This window comes from Biomphalaria glabrata, chromosome 5 (genome assembly GCF_947242115.1).
Source record: "Biomphalaria glabrata chromosome 5, xgBioGlab47.1, whole genome shotgun sequence".
Lineage (NCBI taxonomy): Eukaryota > Metazoa > Mollusca > Gastropoda > Planorbidae > Biomphalaria > Biomphalaria glabrata.
This window is the reverse complement of record NC_074715.1, coordinates 9,345,758-9,369,625: the sequence shown is the minus strand read 5'-3', so window position 1 is coordinate 9,369,625 and position 23,868 is coordinate 9,345,758. Positions and strand designations below refer to the sequence as shown.

The 23,868-nt window shown below is 36.9% G+C and overlaps 1 protein-coding gene across 1 annotated transcript in view; it reads left to right on the top strand.

Annotated features, from left to right (window-relative positions):
- The window catches only part of LOC106064527 (receptor-type tyrosine-protein phosphatase alpha-like), a 75,653-nt gene that overhangs the window by 5,397 nt on the left and 46,388 nt on the right, over nucleotides 1-23,868 (top strand). Inside the window, exons 2-6 of the mRNA XM_056028745.1 lie at nucleotides 2,852-3,056; nucleotides 7,164-7,292; nucleotides 16,996-17,160; nucleotides 18,217-18,399; nucleotides 21,274-21,495. Of these exons, the coding sequence (XP_055884720.1) occupies nucleotides 2,990-3,056; nucleotides 7,164-7,292; nucleotides 16,996-17,160; nucleotides 18,217-18,399; nucleotides 21,274-21,495 (766 nt within the window). The 5' untranslated portion in view covers nucleotides 2,852-2,989. The remainder of the gene's footprint in view (nucleotides 1-2,851; nucleotides 3,057-7,163; nucleotides 7,293-16,995; nucleotides 17,161-18,216; nucleotides 18,400-21,273; nucleotides 21,496-23,868) is intronic.

Genomic DNA, 23,868 nt, shown 5'->3' with positions numbered 1-23,868 from the left:
AAAGAGATTTTTTTTTTCTATCTTTCTAAATAACTATTAATATTAGATTAAAAACAATAGAAGATTTTTTTACCCCGTAACATTCCTCCCTTTCCCTCAAGACGGAGTCCTGTTTAAGCAAATGTACAGATTTACTAGACTATATAATACGAGCCGACCCGCTGCGTAGCATACGCCGCTATTTAGTGTGATGGGTAAACACTTCCTGAAAGACTCAGTTGTCCAAATGGGGTGGGTTTGGGCAAACGACTGTGTGCGCATGCCTGGAGAGCAAGAAAGACGAGGGTGCGAATGAGAGGAGTCGGGAGGTGGGTTAGAGAGTCGGTGAGCGTGCGTGGTGTCCCACAGAAAATATTACTTTTCTCCCCTCCCCCCCCCCGCTTTTTTTTTCTAAGCCGCGCTCTCTGTCACCGCGAAAGTTATATGGGGTACTATAGTCCAACTTGCAGAAATTAAAGAATTATTTTTCCATGACTTTTTCATCGAGGGTTAGAAAGTCGGCATGCGTGTTGTTCCTCCCCCCTTCGACTGCATGGAGGCAGTGAGGTGTTGAGCAAGTGATGGTTTGAATCCCCCCCACAACCCCACAACACCCGGTTATGCCAATGTGTTTAGGAATATATGTACGACTAATTCTCTTTGAAATATATATTGTATTTTTATTGTAAGCCTCAAGTGTATTAAGCGTATTTTTAGATCTATGTTGTTAAAAATAAACAAAACGAAAGCTTACTTTTTTTTTTTACTTTTCTTTACAAATCACAGAACGTAATATTGAGCTGTGAATAAGTTGGGAGGTTTACAATTTCGCGGCTGTGTTAAAGTTAATTTCAATTAAATATTGTTAAAGAGTTAATTGTCGCCCCTATTTTTGGTTCCTGTGTTATGACAATATCAATGTTTTCTAACTTAACATCTGTCATCCCTCGTTTCCGGTAGCATTGTCAATGGAACACTCAAAAACTGGGGGAGGGAAAGAGCAGCAGAATGATTATGCCAAACACAACCTCGGAAGACATCAAAACCGTGTTGAAGTCTACGCCGCTCGTACACAACAAAAAGTACGGTCTAACGTTTTGAAAATGATAATACGTACAGTGCGTATAGTGGTTTTGTTTCGCTTTTATTATTCTTGTTAAATTTAAACAAAAATGTAAAAATTAAAAAAAAATATAACAAAACAAAACAAGAAAACTTGTCCGACATCTGTGACTTGCTGCTGATACCTTTTTAAAATTATTTTTTTTAAGTTGTCTGCATTAAAAAAAATTGTCTTTGGTCGCAACCAGACTGGCCCATTTTGGTGCCAGGCACCGAGCATTTGCCCGTTTGTCCATATAGCCAGTCCGCCCCTGACTGTCTTTCTCTATTCCTCTCTGTCTTTTGCCTTTGGACTAAATCCCATCCATGACACACCCGTCCAATCCTTTATGTTAACTTCCAATGGCTTTCTCTATCTGCCTCTTCTTCTTTGTCCTTGTATTGTTCCCTGAAGGAGAGTCTTTATGATCCCCGAAGACCTTGCAGATAGATATTTAGTTAGCGTTTTGCCAGAGTTAGGAGGCCTTCGTGGGTTCAAAACTTTTCTATCACTTTCTTGACTTTATCGTTTGGAACTTATTCATTAATAATAAAAAAAAAACAACAACTAATTCAGCCATTTGACCTGATTCAGTAAATTAGACTATCAAAATTCTAAACTTTTCGTCTGGGTTATTTCTTTAAATTACTATTATCAACAATTAAACAGGTATAAAATCAAATAACAAAATTTCATACCACGTTTTAATTTAGGTAGTCTAATAAAAGCTAACATTTAATGACTAGCTGTGTCAAAAACTCAGTTTGCAAATTAATTTTGGCAGTTTATAAAATAATAAAGTCCAATCTGTTTCATACATTGCATATATCCTTTATTAATACTATATAATTAAGATAAGTAATATTTTAATGCATGGCTCTTCATGTATCGTAAGACAATGAATGCGCCCAGGTGAGTCACTGGTTTTAGTTTAGTCTTATTACGGAGCAGAAACTGGTGTGACTGATCAAGCCAATTCCGCAGCGGCAGAGTTTGCCACAGTACGTGCATGTATCTGTCCTAGGGCTAGCTGACAGGGCAGTTTTCTTCTACTTTGTCTTGACAGATGCAGCTTCGTTTCTTTTGCACTCGGCGAAGAACACAGATTAAAAAGCTTTCACTTATGCTTTCTGCATCTCCTGGAGGAATCATATCTCCAACCAGGACGTTCTGAAACGGGCCAATATACACAGCATCTATTCTCATCTTACACAGAGAAGACTACGCTGGCTCGGTCATGTCACTCGCATGTCAGATGGAAGAATACCTGAAGACATTAAATACGCTGAGCTTGCAGAGGACGTAAACCCAAGGGCCGCCCAAGACTAACCTACAGACGTGTCTGTAAGCGAGACATAAGAACCACGAGCATCGCACAAAGTATGTGGGTAAAGATAGCCTAAGACCGGACAGCATAGAGACAAAATATTTTAATACACAAACAGTAAATGGCCAACTATAGTTACTCGAAACAGCATGCCCTGACTCAACACGAAACATAGTAACTCAATGTGTAGTCTGTGTGTGCTTGAGGGTATGTGTGTGTGTGTGTGTGTGCGTGTGTGTGATAATCTATTGTATTGTAACTTGCAATCACTATATTCAACATTATTGACAATGTGCTTTATTGTAATTTCATATAACATTCTAGAAATAAGGATGTCTTTGGAAATGATGTGTTGTTTTTTTTAAGGGCATTCATAAGTTTAATATTTCATTTTACTTCCTCTTCAACGTGTAGAGTAATCGTGTATGATTGTCTCTTCACAGGACAACGACTGTCCGATGAAAAATACATTAAAATGAGTGTTACTAAAAGATTCTGTACATGGGATTTAAAAAGAGAAGTATTCTTATTTAACAAAAAAAAAGAATTGAGAAAATCCAGTAATTAATCACTTGAAAAACATGAGGCTACAATTAATTTTCGCATCACTGATTGGAGCCTGCACCTGGATCTTAGTCTCTATGCAAGGTAAGGAGATGGTAAACGCCAATTTCGTGTGTAAAACTTTTTATATGGATATATAAAGTCAAGTTCTGGTGATTGAAGTGAGCACAGTTGTCTTTTATTTCTTTTTTTTTTTTTTCTGTTCTTTTTTTTTATTATTATTTTTTATTATTATTTTGTTTCCTTTATTTTCTTACTTTTTAATTTTTTTATTTTTAAATTTTCTTTATGCTTTTTTAATTTCCTTTTTTTTTCCTTATTTTCTTTCTTTCTTTTTTATTTTCTTCGTTTTCTTTATTCTTTTCTTTTATTCTTTTTTTGTTTTGAGTTTTTGTCGTTTTAAAGGTTTCTTTAAAAATAATAAAAGACAATTACGCCCTAGATTAAAATTCCTGAAGAGTTGAAGATGACTGCAATCATGGTTGAAGCTCGTGACGACAGTCCAAAGCGCATATCATATGACCAGGCAGCCCGTCTTTTTTATTTATACACAAAATGTAGTAAATTTATTCCTTAACTTTAAAAACTGTCAGATGAATTTTTAGTCAAAACAACATTCAAACAGGGAAATTCTTTCACCACTCCTGTTCCTTCTATCATTGGATTGGGTCACAAAAGAAGCTTGCTCTACATCAGGAATTTGAATCCAATAGACTTTCACATAAAAGCTGGAAGTTATGGAATTAGCAGAGAATATAGGCTTATTATCACACAGACTACAGGATATGCAAGTAAAGGTCACAGCTTTAAGTGAAGTAGAAAAAAACAAGGTTACAAAAGACAGTTTGTGTGGAAACACAAACTCAAGTCGACCCCCGAAGTGGTCCACCCAGGCAGGCTTTAATATTTTCAAAAAGAACATCCAAATGAAATTATTTCAAAGACAAATGAGAGATAAGAATGGAGAAAGAGGGTTAACAGATCTTGTGTAGTGCCCCAACGGTTCCGCGGATCAAAGAATAGGTGAACTTGAATATAAATTTAGATGTGAACCTGGCCTAACTATTTCCCTTTCAGACCTTGTGGCAGATGATGAAAGGTTCATCTGTTTTTTGTGGCCTACGGTTAACGAGGGTGTCATGTAGCCAGCACAACGACCAACCGCCTTTGCTTTTCCCCAACTAATGTCAAGTACCCATTAGAGCTGAGTGGACTCGGGGGTTCCCAAGGATTCCAAAGTTGAAAATCCCAGTCTTCACCAGGATTCGAGCCCGGGACCCCTAGTTCGGAAGCAGGCGCTTTGCCGCTCAGCTACCGCGACTCCCCTGGCCTAACTGATGTCTTATAATTGATCTAATTGTTTTTAAAAGGCTCAACCTTTTACTGTGGTATATATATTGCGCTAGAATTGATCAGAAAAATGAAATTTAAAAGATTACTATTCGTTTTAAATTAGGTCTGACTTATAATGCATACTAATTAGCTTTTTCTCTTTAAAAAAAAAAACTTGCATAACTGATTTTAAAAATTAGATTTTTCGCTTTCAGAAAAAAAAAGTAGCCGTTGCACCTTGTTGATTTCCAAGAGCTGAGCCGAAGGCTCTTCGAACCCTAAGTTTGAAAAAAAACCTGTTTGGACGCCAAACAGTAAAAAAAAAAAACCTGTGAGAACACAGTTCTGTTTGAGAGAGACCCGAGCACTGGCGGATCCAGGGGGGGGGAGGACGGTAGGGGCGATCGCCCCCCCCCCCCCACTCAGCCGACTGGGGGGGGGCGGACGAATTTTAGTATAGAATTCACACAATTTGTATACGAATTAATTACTAATGTTAATAATATATACTAATTATTTATATTTCAACATATTTTTAGATTATTTCGCCCCCCCCCTTCTAGTATGTTGGCCGATTTGGTAGGGTCGGGAGGGGGCGATGGCATCAATCCGCCCCCCCCCCCACCATAAACTTTCGAGGGGGGGGGGCGGTCCTATTTATATGTTGTAATCACAGCTTGCTAACAGAATCAGTTAAATATCTATATGATTAAAACTTGTTATTGGTATTTTAACCGGTCTTTATATTATGTCGTTCACCTGTTGGCCGATTGGTGGGGGGGGGAGCGAATACCTCTACTGCCCTTCCCATCTAAACCCTTTGAGTGGGGAGGGCGGTCCTACTTTTATGGAGAAATCATAGTATGTGAACAAAATTAGTCGAATATCTATATAATATAAACAGGTGGAATTCACCTTCCCCTATCGGACAAACCAATACTTTTTCTTTTTGTATTATAGTAAGAAATTACAAAATTTAAAAAATCTGTCACTAATATAATTTAAATATATGCTATAAAGTAAATTCTTATATCGAGTCGCCCAACCCATATTCTTTAATGCAAAATGCAATCATTCTACCGCCCTTCCCCTTTCCAGACAGAGTTTGTGTAATTGCACATGAATTTATCATAACTATTTTAAGAAAGACTTTGCTTTGGAAAAGTTATAATTCAACCGAAATTTTTCAATATAAAAGTCACGGTTGAGATGAGTTCAAAAGCCAGACAATCTATTCGTAGTCGCCTTTTTCCAACCTTTACTCTATCTCATATTTTTCTTGTTAAATAAATTTAGGACTATAACTCACAATTTGAATTTTATTGCATATTATTTATCGAATAATTTTTTTTTTCGGCGGCGATTTTCAAAACCTTAATCTAAATATGTAGGGTATCTTATCTTTTCAAAAAACAAATCGGTTTTATTTGCAACTATAAATTCATATTAGAATATTTTTCAACATTTTTCAAAAGGTCCTTTATAATAGGATGAATAATGAGCTGTAGGTCAGGAGAATGCGTTTCTTCAGTGAAGAATGGAAGAAAACGCTTTTGGCGTCGGGGCTTCGCCCGAACCTCACTGATTAAAGATAAGCAGTAGATGTAAGGAGAAAGCGTTACTGCTGTGAAGAATGCCAGAAAACGCTTTTAGCGTCGGGTCTTCGCCCCGAACCTCACTGATGAATAATAAGCTGTAGATGTCAGGAGAATGCGTTTCTGTACTGAAGAATACAAGAAAACGCTTTTGGCGTCGGGGCTTCGCCCCGTACACCACTAATCTAATAAGTAATGAGCTTTAGATGTCAGGAGATTGCGTTTCAGCCGTGAAAAATGCAAGAAAACGCTTTTAGCGTCGGGGCTTCGCCCCGAACCTCACTGATGAATAATAAGCTGTAGATGACAGGAGAATGCGTTTCTGCTTTGAAGAATGCAAGAAAACGCTTTTGGCGAATTCCACTGAGGAAGCTTATAGCGCTCTCCAGACCCCCAAGCTTGCAAGAGAAAGGCCTCAACATGTCTGTTTTTTTTCGCCGAAGATTGAGAAACACTGTCTTATTTTATTCTCATATATATAAATATGCTGTACGCACGTTTATGCATAGGGTTAGGGTTTACTGGGCGTTAGGGTTAGGGTTTGGAAAATCGCCCCCCCCCCCACTCCAAAGTTCTGGATCCGCCAGTGGGTCACCCGAGTCAATGCCTATGTAAAACATTGCTGTTTCCAATGCCTTTAGCCCCCGGCACATGCTTGGCTGCACATGGCCGAAGGCCGAGTGCACCGGGAGCCTCCGCCATTTCCCTTCGTTGTACCATGCTAGCTGTGCGGGACCCGCCAATAATGTAACGGTACCTTTGAGGAACAGCGTATGGATGTGGGACGTGTTCGTGGGGACTTTTTTACAACCCCGCCCGTGCAATGAGTTGACTCTCGTCTACCCGTGGGCATCCCCACGGTAGTCTTGTGTTGCTACCCATTTAGCCTAACCACTTCCTCTAATGGTCGTTTCCACACGAGCGCCACGATGAGGCAGGGCAACGTGCTCGCGGCCGTTGCACCAGAACTTTGAATGGTCCGAAATATTGTAATGTCCGATTTTCAATATCTTTTCTAGTTTACGAGATCTAAACAAGACGGACGGACAGACGGACAGACGGACAGACATTTCGCACAAAACTAATAGCGTCTTTTCCCCTTTTGGGGGCCGCTAAAAATAAACTATCATAAATAAAAGTACTGAAAGTAAACAATAAACAAAACGGAGACATAGAACTGGATTCTCAGACCATAGACCAAGTACATAGTTTTATCTCAGGTTATTTAGTTATGATATTACTTACTTACTTATTTATTTTTCAGTTAACAGTTTCTGCAGTAACGATGATTTCTGTATGTATCAATGTCATTGTGTCAGGAATTGCACTGGATCAAACGGGACTTGTCCTGACAAATGCCAATCAGGGTGGTTTGGGGCTAGATGTCAGTATAGTAAGTTATTAATTTTTTTTAGGGAAGTCTATACTTTTTGATGTCTTCGTAAGTAAAATCTGATGACCCAATATTTAATTGTTTTTCCATGAGATTGTAGCATTGGTTAAACAAAAAAAACAAAAACAGAACTGCTCTTTTCGAAAAAGAATAATTTAATTTTCAGGTTTAAATTATAATCAAGAAAAGATACTCTGAACTTCATGTTTAACATACACTATAATTCTAATTCAATAAATGGCCTAGATTCACTGTAATGGATTTCACAAGAAGCTTCAAACTTACAGACTTAATGAACTGATTGGAGTCTTTAAACAAATTCTAACTTCTATATATAGTTATCACAATCCAGTTAAAATTCGAAAAAATGCTTAATTCTCTTGTAACGAAACAAAATATTAATTTCAATTTTTAATCATATTCTATACATTACTTCCATTCTGTTTAGAAACTCAAAACTACCATAAACTAATGTGTAAAAACCTTTTTGCTCGAATTTCTCTGGCAACCTTGAGGCATACACCATTTTACATAACTATTGAAGATATAACCAAAGCTTTACATATTTATAAGATGCACCACATAGAGCGAGGAAACGATATTCATTTACAGACATGTTGGCTCATTATGTATCTTTTTTTTCTTAAATTTATCCTTTTAAATCTAAATGCTAAATGAATTATGATTTATTCATAATTTCAAAGGCAAAAAGACACATTTTAAACTTTTTTTTTAACACGTAAGAACGTATTGTAAACTTTGTGCCGACGTTTCAGCGGGCCGGATAGAACGAAGTCGAGGGCCGAATCTGGCCCGCATTTTATGCATCACTGATCCAGACCACCGACAAGAAATGTTTGAAATTAATAATACTTTTACAAATTGTTTTTTGTTTGTTTGTTTGTTCAGCGCTATTTCATGCTATCAACCTATCACATAAAAAAAAAATACTTAAACAAAAAAGCTGTGATTGTATCAATTAGTTTGGATCACCCGCGTAGGCCTTAATTAAATTTGTAATAGATCTAGACCACTGATGCCCTACTTAATTCTGTCTGAGTGCTATTTTAATTTTCGATACTCTTGACGCGTGCAGATCAACGAAAAGATACGAAAATTCAATGAAATTGACTTTTTAACCATGTTAACATTAACCCGTGGATCTATATCTTACAATTATTAATGGGATATTTGCAGTTTATCCAGAAAACAAACTTCTGTGTATTTGGCTGCATTGATGAGCCACCAAATCGAAGCACCGAATCTAGATTCTCCTTCGTGAAACGATGACGTAATATGGGTTTCGCATGTTTAATCACTAAGAAAGTTTGTTCACACAACTCAGTGCTTGTAAACATTGTATTATCAGTTACGATTGTTTTCGGAGATTGAGAAAAGGCAATACGGAGTAAAATCAAGTATCTGCATCGCTCGAATTTTGTTAAACAGGTTTCATTGTAAGCCAATCAGTTCCAGTTACAGATCTGTATGGTCATTTGACTAATCGGCCGCAAAAGAATTCTAAAATATAATGAACAATATATAACTATACAATCTTTTCTCGTCCTAAGAACTTAACTAGAAGAGCGGCTAGCACGGCTTGTATCTGATAGAACCACGTCGAGGGCCGAATCTGGCCCGCATTTTAGGCATCACTGATCTAGACCACCAACAAGAAATCTTTGAGCCGCGAGCCTCACCATAAATGTAAAAAAAAAGACAGAAGTGCTGCACCAACCTCCTCCAAATAAATCTGTCTCAGATCCAGACAGTCTTATAGATGGCCAAAAATTAGCAAACGTCAAAAAGTTTGTCAATCTGGGAAGCAACATATCAGCAAACGCCATTCTAGATGATGAGGTTGACTTCCATATTGCTCGTGCCAGTGCTGCTTTTGGCAGACTTCAAGAACAAGTGTGGCAACGGAGAGGACTCAGCTTATCCACGAAACTGAAAGTCTACAGTGCTGTAGTTCTCCCGCTACTCTTATATGCATCAGAGTCCTGGACCACATCAAAAAGTTAAACTCCTTCCACCTATAATGTCTAAGAACAATTCACAAGGTGCAATCGCCGGACCCACATACCAGACACAGAAATCTTAGAGCTGTCAAACATGAACAGTATCAATGCCACAGTAAAAAGGTGGCAATTTCGATGGGCGGGACATGTAGTCCGCATGCCAAATAATCGCCTTCCCAAAGGACTTCTGTATGTGTAGGAAAGCGCTTTCGGAAGGGGGTGGGGTCAATATAAGCGTTATAGAAACACCCTTGAGAGCGAAAACTAAACTAAAAAAGATAAACCATTAACATAATGTTGTCTTTTTAAAACAAAACGTGTTGGTACTGCATCGAATTTACTACCAAAACAAAGAACAATCACTCCCACATCCGGAAAATGAAAAAAAAAGAGAGAAATAAAAAAGTAACTAACCAGTGCTAGCGAAGTTATTCGATGAGCGTAACGCCGCAGTGACAGAGTTAAAGGAGTGAGATATTGACATTCACGGCTGGCAAGCAATAGCTCTCGATCGCTCATCGTGGCTTGAAGTCGTAAGTGTCCGAGTCACGAGTTACTAAGCAAAAAAGAGTGGCCAGCGTGAAAAAGAGTCGAACCAACAAAAGCTGAGAGAAGAAGCATGCCTTTCTGCAACTGACCAAGCCTACCAATGCCATGTATGCGACCGGGTTTTTAAAGCAAGAATTGGACCTCTTCGAGTCCATAGGAAATGAGAAAAGTGCTCATCTTCTATCGCTAAGGAGGATATATATATACATGTATAATAATGTATATATATTAAGGAACAACCTCAGTAGTCCCGATCTATAAATACACAAAAGCACACGTTTATGTGTGTCTGTTATAAATAACATTTCTATTTAAGTGAAGAAATAAAAATTAATCTTAAAACATGTTCTTTCACTTCTAAGTAATTTAGTAGACACTAACACACGAGTTCCTTTCAGTTTACAGAATACTTATTTTAAGGTATCTGTTGTCACGGTTAAAAGTGAGTGTGAAAGAATTATCTTTATTTTACATATGTAGGTTAGTTGGTATGTAGTTAGTAGGTTAAGACATTGATTAACATGCACAAATAGATTGAAACATTAAATGCGAAGGACGTAATCATTAGCTTAGATTTTTATTTTGAAGTAACGCCAGTAACCTATAAGATAAAAGTTTAGGAGAGCATGTTTAGAAGTGTGTTATAGTTTCAAGTATTACTTGATACTATGTGAAAAATGATAATAATAAAAATAATAATAATAACCTTTATTGTCCGTGAGGAAATTTGTCTTACAATGTGTGCATTACACCAAACAAAACATAGTAACTATGAAAAAAATATGTACATTCATATCTGGACTCAGTCATAATTTACATACGAAAAAAGTTAATATCAAATTGTGTCAATTTAATGATTTGATTGCCAGGGGTACAAAAGAGTGTTTGTGTCTGTGTGTCTTTGCTATTGGTGTCTTGTGTCTCTTTTGTGATGGTAAAATCACAAAATCCTCACCCAAAAGGTGATTCTTTATTTCTAGAATCTTTTTTTGCACATTCATATCTGGACTCAGTCATAATTTACATACGAAAAAAGTTAATATCAAATTGTGTCAATTTAATGATTTGATTGCCAGGGGTACAAAAGAGTGTTTGTGTCTGTGTGTCTTTGCTATTGGTGTCTTGTGTCTCTTTTGTGATGGTAAAATCACAAAATCCTCACCCAAAAGGTGATTCTTTATTTCTAGAATCTTTTTTTGCTTTTTTATGGATGTTTGTCTCAAACAGCTGCCCAAATGGGTTTTGTTTTTTACCAATGACTTTGCCAGCAGCATTTAGGATTCTATGGAGTTTATTTTTTTTTAATGCTCAGATTGCCATACCAGGCAGTCATATTAAAACTTAAAATATTGCAGATGTGAGCGTGATAAAACATAGCCAAAGCCTTTTCACTAACATTGAATGAGAACAGTCTTCTCAGCAATCGTAATCTTTGCTGCCCTTTTTTGCTGATATAATCAGTATTTGCAGTAAAATTTAGTTTATTGTCTAAGATAGTGCCAAGGTATTTAAAAGTTTGCACTATTTCAATAGTTTCTCCAGCTACAGAAACAAAATCATTTTCCTTCTTTTCCCTACGAAAATCAATTGTCATTTCTTTTTTTTTTTTTTGACATTTAATAATAAAAAAAATATCTTTACAGTACTTTTCAATGTGTTCTATTTCTCTGAAATACTCATTTACGTCTGAGCTCTCTGAGAGCAGGGCAAGAAGAGCCGCATCATCAGCAAATTTTGTGAAGGAGCAAAAAGGACTATCGGACTAAAAATCATTGGTGTACAAAATGAACCACAATGGCGATGTCACAGCCCCCTGAGGCGCCCTGTGCTAACTATGCGTGCATTTGATATTAATTTGTTTACCCTAACCCTCTGAGATCTCTGGGTTAAAAATTCATTAGCCCATAGTATTATGTATGGACTAATCTTCAACGCTTTCATCTTTTCAATAAGTAAATGAAGTTTTATGGTATTAAAAGCTGATGAGAAATCATCAAAGAACAATCTTACATAAGTGTTAGGTAAATCCAGTTGTTTGTAGACACAATTTAAAATATTTAGGATGGCATCGTCTACACCAGTGGTTCCCAAACGTTTTTGTCTGGTAGACCCCTTGCCATGTTTTCTGGTTTTCGGTAGACCCCCTACTTAACTTGTATTGGATTTTTGCAAATTCATCAAAAAAATTTTAAAGCAAATTTCTAACTGTAGTGAGTTAAAGAGTGAAAAAGTAATTTAAAACTACACATGAAGTTATAGAGATCTATTTTTTATTGACAAATTTCAAATTTAAACTAATTCAAATAACAATAAATATTTTTACTGGAATCACCAAACACACTGGAAATGTTTTTTTTTTTGCACATCTATTATCCGTTGCTACGTATAAATGTTTCATATAGGATTTTGTTGTTCTATGAAGTAGTCCTTCAAACATTAAGTATTATTCAATCAATTAATTAATTTTCCTTATGTACAGTGGCGTAGCATCCATGGCGCGAAGAGGTTCAATGAACCCGAGCCCATAAGCAATAGAGGCTCACAGCTGTGGCGAAGCAACCATGGCGCGAAGGAGCTCATTACGCTTGGGCCCATGCCTCAAGGCCAGTTGGAGCCCACAGTAGAACTTAGGAAGAACATTTGTTTGTTTATTTGAAACACTTTTAAGTAGTTTAACTCTGTAAAAAAGTTGTAAAAACATTGACTTTTAAGACACTATTATTTATAGTCAGTCCTAACTGAATCAAACGTTATGACATAATAACTTTTTTTAAGAAAAATGTATGATCTTTACACTGGAATGTCTTTACATTTAGTTTACTCATTTTTTGTCACACACTAAATTTGTCTTATTGGCTGGAGAGGAGCCCATCAAGATGTTCTTGAACCCGGAGTACTAGTGTAATATTTACTTGTGTAGCAGGCATTGGTTACGTCCTATAGTCCTCGCAGTACTGGAGTGATATTTACTTGTGTAGCAGGCAGTGGTTACGTCTATTGTCATCGCAGTAATGGTGTGATATTTACTTGTGACAAGTAGCAGTCAGTGGTTACGTCGTATACATCTAGTCTCTGGCCATCACCTAAATTAAAATTTAACTTAACAAAACTACATGCTTACATATTACTTCCTAATGTGTCTTTAAACGAATTCATATTAATTAATAATATCGTTTTATCCCGTGCTTTTAAGAATGTGCGCTTATAATACTGTCTCTAATTCAGTCACAAGAAGCACTGGCACTTGATTTCCAACATCAATTCGGCCCAACACCAAGCCGTGTTTATGCCAACTCCCATTTAGCTCGAGCCTGTCACACAAGTCCTGGGTTGGATCCCCATACTCAATGAAATATACATGTTAAATGTTTTCTTGGAGGTTCAGCGAGTGCCTATTTAAATTATTCCGATAGCGGATTCCAGCGGTGGTTGATTTTGAAACCAATACGATGCCAATGCCCATACATTCTCATCGTATGACCTCAAAACCATCCATTCGAAGTTTGTTTGTTTTTTTGTTTTCTTGCGGTGGTTGATTTTGAAACCAATACGTTGCCAATGCCCATACATTCTCATCGTATGACCTCAAAACCATCCATTCGAAGTTTGTTTGTTTCTTTGTTTTCTTGCGGTGGTTGATTTTGAAACCAATACGTTGCCAATGCCCATACATTCTCATCGTATGACCTCAAAACCATCCATTCGAAGTTTGTTTGTTTCTTTGTTTTCTTGCGGTGGTTGATTTTGAAACCAATACGTTGCCAATGCCCATACATTCTCATCGTATGACCTCAAAACCATCCATTCGAAGTTTGTTTGATTCTTTGTTTTCTTGCGGTGGTTGATTTTGAAACCAATACGTTGCCAATGCCCATACATTCTCATCGTATGACCTCAAAACCATCCATTCGAAGTTTGTTTGTTTCTTTGTTTTCTTGCGGTGGTTGATTTTGAAACCAATACGTTGCCAATGCCCATACATTCTCATCGTATGACCTCAAAACCATCCATTCGAAGTTTGTTTGTTTCTTTGTTTTCTTGCGGTGGTTGATTTTGAAACCAATACGGTGCAATGCCCACTCATTCACATCGTATGACCTTAAAACCATCCATTCGAATAACTTATTTTTTTTTAAAAGGTACGATCTTTACATTGGAATGTCTTTGCATTTAGATTACTCATTTTTGTCACACACTAAATTTGTCTTATTGGCTGGAGGGGAGTCCACCAAGATGTTCTTGAACCCGGGCCCACAGGTACCTTGCTACGCCACTGCTTATGTATCATTGTAAAAGTTTTCGCAAAGAGCAGTTTCTCGTGTATTTCTTAATCATTCACGTGTGGCTCAAGTAGTATTGCGGAGAACTGTTTTCACTAACAGGAGAAGGGGTGAAGGCGTGAAGGTGAGTACCTAGTGAGCACCTAAACCAGTCAGCTTTGGGCAGGAAAGGCTCATTAGACATGGCTTGCAGCCTACTTAGCAGAAGGAAAACTGAATTCAAACTGTGCTGCCTCGCAGCTATACCCGAACATTGGAAAGGTTTCGTGGGTCAACCCTTTTAAAATAAGGAGCCGGCCACCCTTAGCGGCACCTTCGCCCTTAGGCAGTTTGCAGCACACAGCTTTACACCCTTCCAGAGTCTGCGACGCCGATGACCCCATACTGTATATATGTCGTTTGCAAACAAAGAATTACATAAGAAGCTTTTAATTTTATAACTCATGCCACAGATTTGACCTTGAACAGTATTGTTGCTTAAAGAAATTCGTTTAATAATATCAGATGCAGGTTTTTGTAAAACAGTTTTTAAAACTACAACGGTTAGTAAAAACCTTTAGTGTTTTCCGTATTTTGATATAAGTAAAGAGATATTGTAAGACTCTCGCAAACCATCATCTTCTCGTTTAGAGATTTTGTGGGCCTATTCTTTATCTTTGAGTGTTCTAAAGTTTATCAAATCTTCATCTATTTTGTTAGGGTGGAATTGTCTTAAATGATCTTCCAGCACCATTGATTTCATATCGTTATAAAAAGGCAAGTACGCAACCGCTAGTATGACGAGGAAAGAATAAATACCAATTTTAAATAATCAACGCTGTACAGTCTACATTCTTTTTGTTCCACATTAGTTACATGTAGACAAAATTAAGCTTGTTAAATAAGTATTGAAATTAAATATAACAATTTTTCGTTTGAATAGCAGGATAAATGTTTAAAGGATTAACTCGGGTAAAAATCAACAAATCATATATTAGTTTATAAAAGAATTAAATTAATTTGATGTTAAATTAAAGTCACGACCTGTTTAAAAGAAATTTATTATCGTAGACCCCCGTGGACATCTCATAGACCCCCAATTTATGTTTTCCCTTTCGTAGACCCCTTGGAAGTCTTCGTAGACCCCTGGGGGTCTATATAGACCACTTTGGGAATCACTGGTCTACACCTTTACCCTTTTTGGTAAGCAAATTGTAAAGGGTCATTCATTTCCTTTGGTTTGAAAACCTTTGGCACAGGTACAATTATGGACGACTTCCACACAGGTGGTATCTTGTGTTTTAATAATGAAGTAAAGAAAATCTCTAGGAAAGGTTCAGCTAGTTATTCAGCACATTCTTTTAAGATTCGCCCTTGTATAACATCAGGCCCATCAGCTTTCATTGGGTTGAAGTTTTTGAAAATGTTGCAGACTTGGTCGTTAGTAATTGCTAATTCTAAACAGTTGTTAACTTTGACACCTTCCAGGGCTTTAAGTTTTAGATAATTAAAATCGTTAGTGTCGAAATGACAATAGAAATCATTTAACTCGTTGGATAATGTTTAGTCCTTTCTTGTAGCAAGATTATTTTTACTTTTGACTTGTGCTCCTGACATTTTGTTCAAGACGCCCCACGCCTGTCTCATGTCACTTGTCTTAATCGAGTCTTCCAGCTTGGTGCGGTAGTTTCTCCTCCGTTCCTCAAGAACGACGTTGAGATTTCGTTGTCCTATTTTCCTTTCCTGTCTGTCGCCACTCATATATGCTCTTCTCTTTTTGATGATTTCCCGTTTTATTTTTGCAGTGACCCTTGGTTTATTGTTGGGGTATATCTTGATACTCTTAGTACTGACACACATGTTTTCACAGAATTTGATGTAATTCGTCACTGCGTCGACCCATTCTTCCAGATTTAAAGTTGTCTCTTTAAACAAATTCCAGTCGGTGCAGTCTAGACAACCCTGTAGTTTGAGAATGTTGTCTTGAGTCCATTCTTGTACGGTTTTTTGAATGACTTTGCCCTCTTTAAGTTTCGTGCGGTAAGTAGGCAGCAGTTGTATTGTTTTGTGGTCCGATTATCCTAGTGGTGGCTTTTCACGAGATGTGAATGCTCCTTTGATGTTACAGTTAACATAAGTCCAGAGTTCTGTTCTCTCTTGTTGGACATTAGATGTGTCGGTAGAAGGTGGGTAGTTCAAACCTTGTTCTATTCCACCTTTCTCCCAGTCCTTTCTTTCCTGTCTGTTTCCTTGATATCGTCCGTTGCGGTTATCATATTGTCTTTCATATGTAGAACACTTTTTGTATAAGTTATTTTGCTGCCTGAAAAAGATATACTTTATAACTGCGGACGTTTTCGATTTTCCTATCTCTTAAGTAGACACTAGCAAGGATAGATATATGCGTTGAAAAAATTACATAGCAATAATGAATTATATGTTATATCTAAAAATGTATGCAACGATTAAGAAAAAATGGATATGTGTAGCCAGGGCTGGCCGATTACTCCAATTAGCACCCCTCGTCTGGCGGATTCCCGCAATTTACATTAAGCATATCACTATCAGTCATAACTTTTGTGACAGTCTTGTAAATGTGTAGAACGTAAAGGGTTAACATATTTATTGTATTTTATGATTGACGAAACTTTAATTAACCCACTAGCGCCTATCGCCTTTGAGTTGCTTCCTTTGCATGCTGTCTAATAAATGTTAATATAATGATCTCATTAATAGTAAAAGTTATTATTGGCAATAAATTTAAACAGTGGCCTCGAAAGCATCCATTAAAATTGGCCTCGCAATTTGAAAGGCCTATTTAATTAGACCATAATATTTCAAGTATACATTAATAAAAAAATGTTTACATTTTAGGAGATCTTCTAACAATACAAGGAGCTACAAAATCAGAAACAAAGTCTTGGTTAACAGACGGAGATGACAGTACATGTAACAATGATCCAAACTTTCAAGAACTCACTGTGTCTTGGGATAAAAACTATACTTTGACTTGGTTGAGGATGGTTTTGAATGACACATGTAAGAACAATGTAGTTGTTATTTGTTTTTGTTTAAACAATTGTAAAAAAAAAGTTTTTGTGTTGTTTTGTACAATGGCCCCTTCGAATTAGAGTATATTATTGTATTAGGTTAACTTTCTTTTTAGGAAATTAATATTACAGCCGTGCTATAAAAATCAGCATTCTTTGGCACTATAAAGTCAGAAAAAAAATTATTTAATAAACGCACAGGTGTTAACATTTCCTTATCTTAATACTAGCCGGATATAACCCGCGGCCAGGTTGCCTTAGTTTGTGTATCACTGACCTATCGTCATGTTCCCTTACATTGCTAATATAAAATACTGTGAAAATGGGTGTACCAGATTTAAAAAAAAAAATTTCTTTAAAAGAGATAAATTTAGGAATTATAAAAATTTATTTCTAAGGCCTTCTCGATGTTAGATATTAAACATACACTATGGTCTTCGTCATGATCTAAGAAACATTTATACCTAATTTTATCAAGATTTGTCAAACGGTTTTAATTTCTATTCTGGACATACATACATACATACATACATACATACATACATACATATATACATACATATATACAAACCTATATACAAACATAAATACATACATACTCCTTACATCGTGAATTATATATTAGATTGGATGGTCTTGAGATATGAGTTTCTCAGTTTTCAACTGCCAGGGAGTGTTAAACCTGGAAATAGAAGTCCATAGTTTTGGAGGAAAGTTAAAAAAAAAATTATTATGAGTCTAAGTCACAAAACTCTGTCATGGATGTTTACTGTCCTTAACATAACACTCTGAGAATAAACTCATTACTGTTCTAAATTAAAGTATTTGTGTACATTCGTTTAATGTATTTAGACACACTTTTTAACTTAACTGTAATGGATACAGATTTATTAGATACATTTAATTTTAATGTCTAAATTTCAACTTCAAATGACAGATATATAATTAATTTGCTTATTTTATTTCAGATTTTAGACTTTAGACATTCCAGTTCATGAATAATGTATTGTTGTTTCAATTTGTAAAATTCATTTTCTTTCTGCAGATAAGTTCTCAACGGTTAAAGTATTGTACAATACAACTTCTGAATACCAAGAATGTAGAAGTCAGAAATGGTCACAACTTAATGAGAACACAATGGATATAAGATGTGAAGATAATGTGATGACAACTTCATTAAAAATACTTGGGAACATAGGCTCCTTGTGCTCTCTTTATATTAGTGGAGGTGAGTTTATTATTTGATAAGTGTTCTGAATTTTCCTTTGGAACAAATTAGACATGTTTTTTGTCGCTTAGTTTCTATTTAACTATTGCAACTATATTATTATATAATATATAGTAGAAAACAACAGACTTTTCCTCTTGGCTAATGGACCTCATTCACCAATCGTAAACAAACAACATTTAGTCACATGATCTTATTGATAAAACAACGGAAAATGTTGTTTGTTTACGATTGGTGAATGAGGTCCATTGATATTTGAGCCTAGTCCTTACAAATGTTTTATCTATCTCTTAGTATGTCTCTGGCTCTCTATTCTCTCTTCTCCTTGCAACAGAACCTGTCTTTAAGTATGAAGTTATGTATGAAGTTAAGTATGAAATTATGTATGAAGTTATGTCTGTTCCTTTTTAGCGATATAGTCTAAATATTTCATTTGAGCTTCTAAAGAACATTGTCTTTATTACAAAGCTTGTATTAACTCACCTACTGAAATTTAGCACAATCTTTTCTTTTACGCGACAACACAAGAATCAATTTATATATTTACTTATAACTCGCTAGCAAACTACCTTATCGATGCGTCCAGGTGTCCGAGGTTCAGCTGTAAATATGAATAAAACAATTAACACTCTATGTAAAAATAGATTATACATACATACACGAATTCATCCGTGACATAACTATTGTTAATTAATTATTTTGTTCTGTATGTCGATCTTGAGAAAGAAATTCTACTTGACTAAAGTGGTGGAATAAGCTAAATTAGCTTTTAAAAACGAATACGGTAAAATTAACCCAGAAATCCCTTTCTTTCTTCCTCCTTCCCATTATCGCAACGAGACAAGGGTTAGGATCATAGCATATTGTGAAGGCTAAAAGTGTGAAATATATATATAGTTCGTACATCGTGGTTCGATGATGACCACTTTGTCATCCAGGGGGCTGAGGCCTTTGCACTGGGGTTGTATGCCTCCTCATGTGGCTGGTGAGACCTATGTGAGCCCGGAATGTCCGAATGCACACTGGGCAGGTTATTCCAGCTGGAGCTAGTGTCGTTTGCCTTGCTTTTCTTCTCTGGCGTTTTTCTTGTGCCAGCGTTGTTCTCTTTTCCTCAGCAACCTGTGCGCCAGTTTTCACAACGTGACGCCATGATGCTCTGTCATGTGCCTCTGTCTCCCAGGTGCCTGGGTCTATGATGAACGCCTTCAGAGAAGCTTTGAGGGTGTCCCTGAAGCGCTTTCTTTGACAACCTTGCGTCCTCTTTCCTTCGCTTAGTTGGCCATAAAAGAGTCGTTTAGGGATGCGGTGGTCTTCCATTCTGTAAACGTGTCCTGCCCATCGCAGCTGGGACTGCATCAGATTATATGGATGCTTTGCAGACCTGCTCTTCGAAGAACTTCAGTATCTGGTATGTTGTCTTGCCATTTGACATTCAGCATGGGGTATCTAAGAGGGGTAACACCTCTAGTGCACAGACAGTCGTTCCATCTTTTTGAGGGTAGCTTGGATCACTCTTGGTCTTCACTCGGTACCCAACTCGCACATGTGGCTCCCAGAAAAGTGTGAAATAGCGCTATACAAAAACAATGGGTAAAAATATTTCTAATCGCACAGATTTATTGTTGTTGGTCTAGATGCATTACAAACTTAATTACATGTCTACTATTAAATTATTGATACAAACTTTATTACATTACTCTAACAAACTCATCGATAAAATTAATTTACATATGTGAGCAGGTAAGGCAGGCGCGAGTGGGAGAGACCTATTCTCTGCTCAACATTAAATTATTTAACAACAGTAGGCAGATGTTTGCGCTACTGGGTGGGCTCAATCTGTGCACCTCGGTATGGTTACCAAGGGGCTAGAGTCGCCTAAGTAACCAGACAATTAACTATACTAACCTAAACTAAAGGAAAGCAAGATAACGAAACTTTAGTTAAGGATATATGTGTATATACAATGAGGATGACAAATAGACAGTATATATATTAGATATATATATATATATATATATATAATAGGTAGATATAAAGATATTATACAATAATTAATTTAAGCACCTTTGCTACGGCTATTAACTTGTCACCCTGGCTTTATGGTCCACCAGTCTCTGACCGACTGGCGTCACAACACTGCCAACCTCGGTAATAGTAAAGTCTGATAATGACAATGAAAAAAACTGCAATATGTATTTTCTGAGACGGCAAGCGACGCCCACAACTCCAACACTGGCACCCTATAACGAAATAAACACAATACTCTCAACTTCTACACAAAAAATAGAAATAGTGACAACCTCATACAACATACAATAATAGATATCACAAACGAATAACTCACCCTAAACAGGGGTCCCAAAAATCCAACTGAATAATAAGTTCGAGAAACTGGTACAGACAAATAACGTTTTACGAGCCAACACACCGTCCGCTACAACCAAACTAGAGGGTGAACTGCCTCATGACAAAAAAAAGACCCATAGATGTCACCGGACTTTCTGACGTAGCAAAACAATTCACAACAAAAAAATACAAGACACTCTCGCCCCGTACACGTACTACCAGTAGAGGAAATTTAAAAAAAACAGAGTTAGGAGAAAGAAAAAGACACTTGTCTATACTACGCGACACTGACCGTATACTGGTCAACTGTCCACTCAACTGTTTTAAAACAGCGTGACGTCACTTTTTATACACCCCACCCTAACCTACACAAAAAACGGAAGTATAAATAATAAATTTGGCACTAGCCTATAAAAAATAGAATACATAAAAATATAGCTCTGGGAGCGCAAGCTCACACATATGCTTTGTTTTAAAGTTGTTGTTTTTTTTTTGGTTCTTGTCTTCATATTCATGTTTTATTAACAGGTCGAAATGTGGCATATAAACAGACAGCTACACAATCTTCCAACTACAGCGAAACAATCCAGGGCGTTCTAATAGTATTTACAGCTGATTTAGCAGTAGACGGAAATACAATTAATGAGTTTTATAAAGGTTCCTGCACACATACCACTGACAGTACTCCTCGCTTCACCTTAACCTTAAATAGTCCATATATTGTAAATCAGTATACCTTATACAATAGAGGTAAGCCTAATGTATTGGTATTTTTCCGCATAATAACATTTCAATGGCTGGTAGAAAGAAACACTGTAACCTTTTGTTATTCAACATAAATAGATTACATGTTAAATGATTTCAAGAAATGATATTTTACAGTTGTTTTCTTGTAAGGTATTAAAACGATTTATGTTTAAAGACTTGTGTTTGTAGGTTTTCAAAAATGTATTAAAACATTTAAATAATTTGACATATACAAAATTGTGTATATTTATAATAGTATAATAATTTTTAAAAAACTTTCTGTTCTTATTTTAATGAAAGAAAGGGCGATAACATGAAAACATAATTTAAATTCGACTAACCTTGACACATTTTAGACTTTTTTCATTTTAAAAGTAGTTAAACAAACAATGGATGTTTATAACGTTATTAATTTGTTCATAGTAGTATATGGATTACTTAATTCATATTTTCTTTGGTGGCTTGGAAAGCCTACTATGCATAAGTATGATGACAGCATCTGGAAAAGTCACTCTAATTAGTGCCTATGCCCCCACACTATGCTCACTTCAAGAGGACAAAGACAAGTTCTACAAACACTTTAAGGAAGTCATTGAGATCATTCCTCAAAAGCAGCACATGGTCATTCTAGGACCTAGGTGATTTCAATGCAAGAATAGGATCAGACTACTCTATCTGGCCAGACTGCCTTGGCCTTTTTGAAATCGGCAGGATGAATGAGAACGGACAAAGACTTCTGAAATTCTGCACATACCATAAGCTTAGCGTTACCAAACACATACTTCAGGAAAAAACCACAGCATTGTGTCTCATAGAGGCATTCTAAGTCTGGGCACTGGCACCAGCTGGATATGATACTGACACGGAAAAGTGAAATTGGAAACATACTGCTGACACGTAGCATTCAAAGGGCAGACTGTGATACCGATCACACTTTAGTGTCCTGCCTGACAAAACTGCTGCATACCAAGATCCACACATCACAGGGAAAAAGAAAACCACGCCTGACTACTGCAAGTTCAAAAAATCCTGATCTTCACATCGAATTTACAAAGAAATTAAAGGAAAATTTTAAAAACATCTCAGTGACTGAGGTAGAAAAAAACGTGGACGTTCATACGTGCCAAACATCATCGCTGGTCTTTGGGAATAAAACACAGAAAAAAGTAAACTGGTTTGAAGCAAGTCTACCAGAAATGGAAATTGCCACTAGAAACAAGAGAGTAGCCAAGCAAATCAGATCTACACGAAACAATGCTCCAAAGAATAGCGAGACAGTGCGACAGGACCAATTTGAAAACATCTAATCTTTCGCCGACTATGGTAACATCAGAGGACTATACGACGGCATACAAAAAAGCTTTTTGACCTCACACCAGCAAGTGTGCCCCGCTTCAGTCAAAAGATGGCTCAATCATCAGTTATCGGGCACTGCATATGGAGCGATGGGTAGAGCACTATGCAGAACTTAACCAGATTGATAATGCCATCCCGCCAACCGCTTTGTTTAACTTCCCATCACTTCCAGTTTTGAGCGAATTAGATGAAACACCTTCCGTAAAGGAACTGAGCACAGCCATTGACATGCTCCGATTGTAACAGTTATAGACAGCTATTAAAACCTGGCACGCCTTAAAGCCAAAACAAAGAGGCGGCGTATCTTGATTAGGGTACTGCTGTTTGCCGATGATGGACACTCATTGGTTACTCACAAAAAGTAGTGCAGAAGCTTGTAAATGGTCAAGAGTGTAGCTTTACAATAAGCCTTTCCAAGACCCGAATCCTGGCACAAGATGTCGCAGAAATACTATCGATACTTATTTTGAATCACAAATTTACAGTGGTGCAGGAATTCGCATATTTGGGAACTACAATAACCTAGAAGATTTAGACACTGAGCTGAAAAAACGAATAGGAAAGGCTTCTGCAGCAATGGCAAAACTCTCCAAGTACATCTGGGAAAATACCAAATTATGTACGGCAACCAAAAATCCTATTCTACAATGCCTGCGTTCTGAGCACACTTCTTTACGGCAGTGAGAGCTGGGCAACTTACATGCGTCAAGAACACAGATTAAATAGTTTCCACTTACGCTGCTTGCGACGGATCATGTGTCCAACCAGGACGTTCATAAATGGGCCAATATGCACAGCATCTATGCTCTTCTTACATAGAGAAGACTACGCTGGCTTAGTTATGCGGGGGATTCCAGCTACCGTAACCTCAGCGTGGCGCCTCCGTACAAACGTCTAGTAGTAGAACTACATAGGCTAAGTTCGAGTAGCGAACCCGGCCCCAGCAGGATACCCTGTTGTTGTTGTTTTTTTATCTCACTCGGGGTGGGTATTGAACAAAAGCCAGCAACCCAGTCCAAA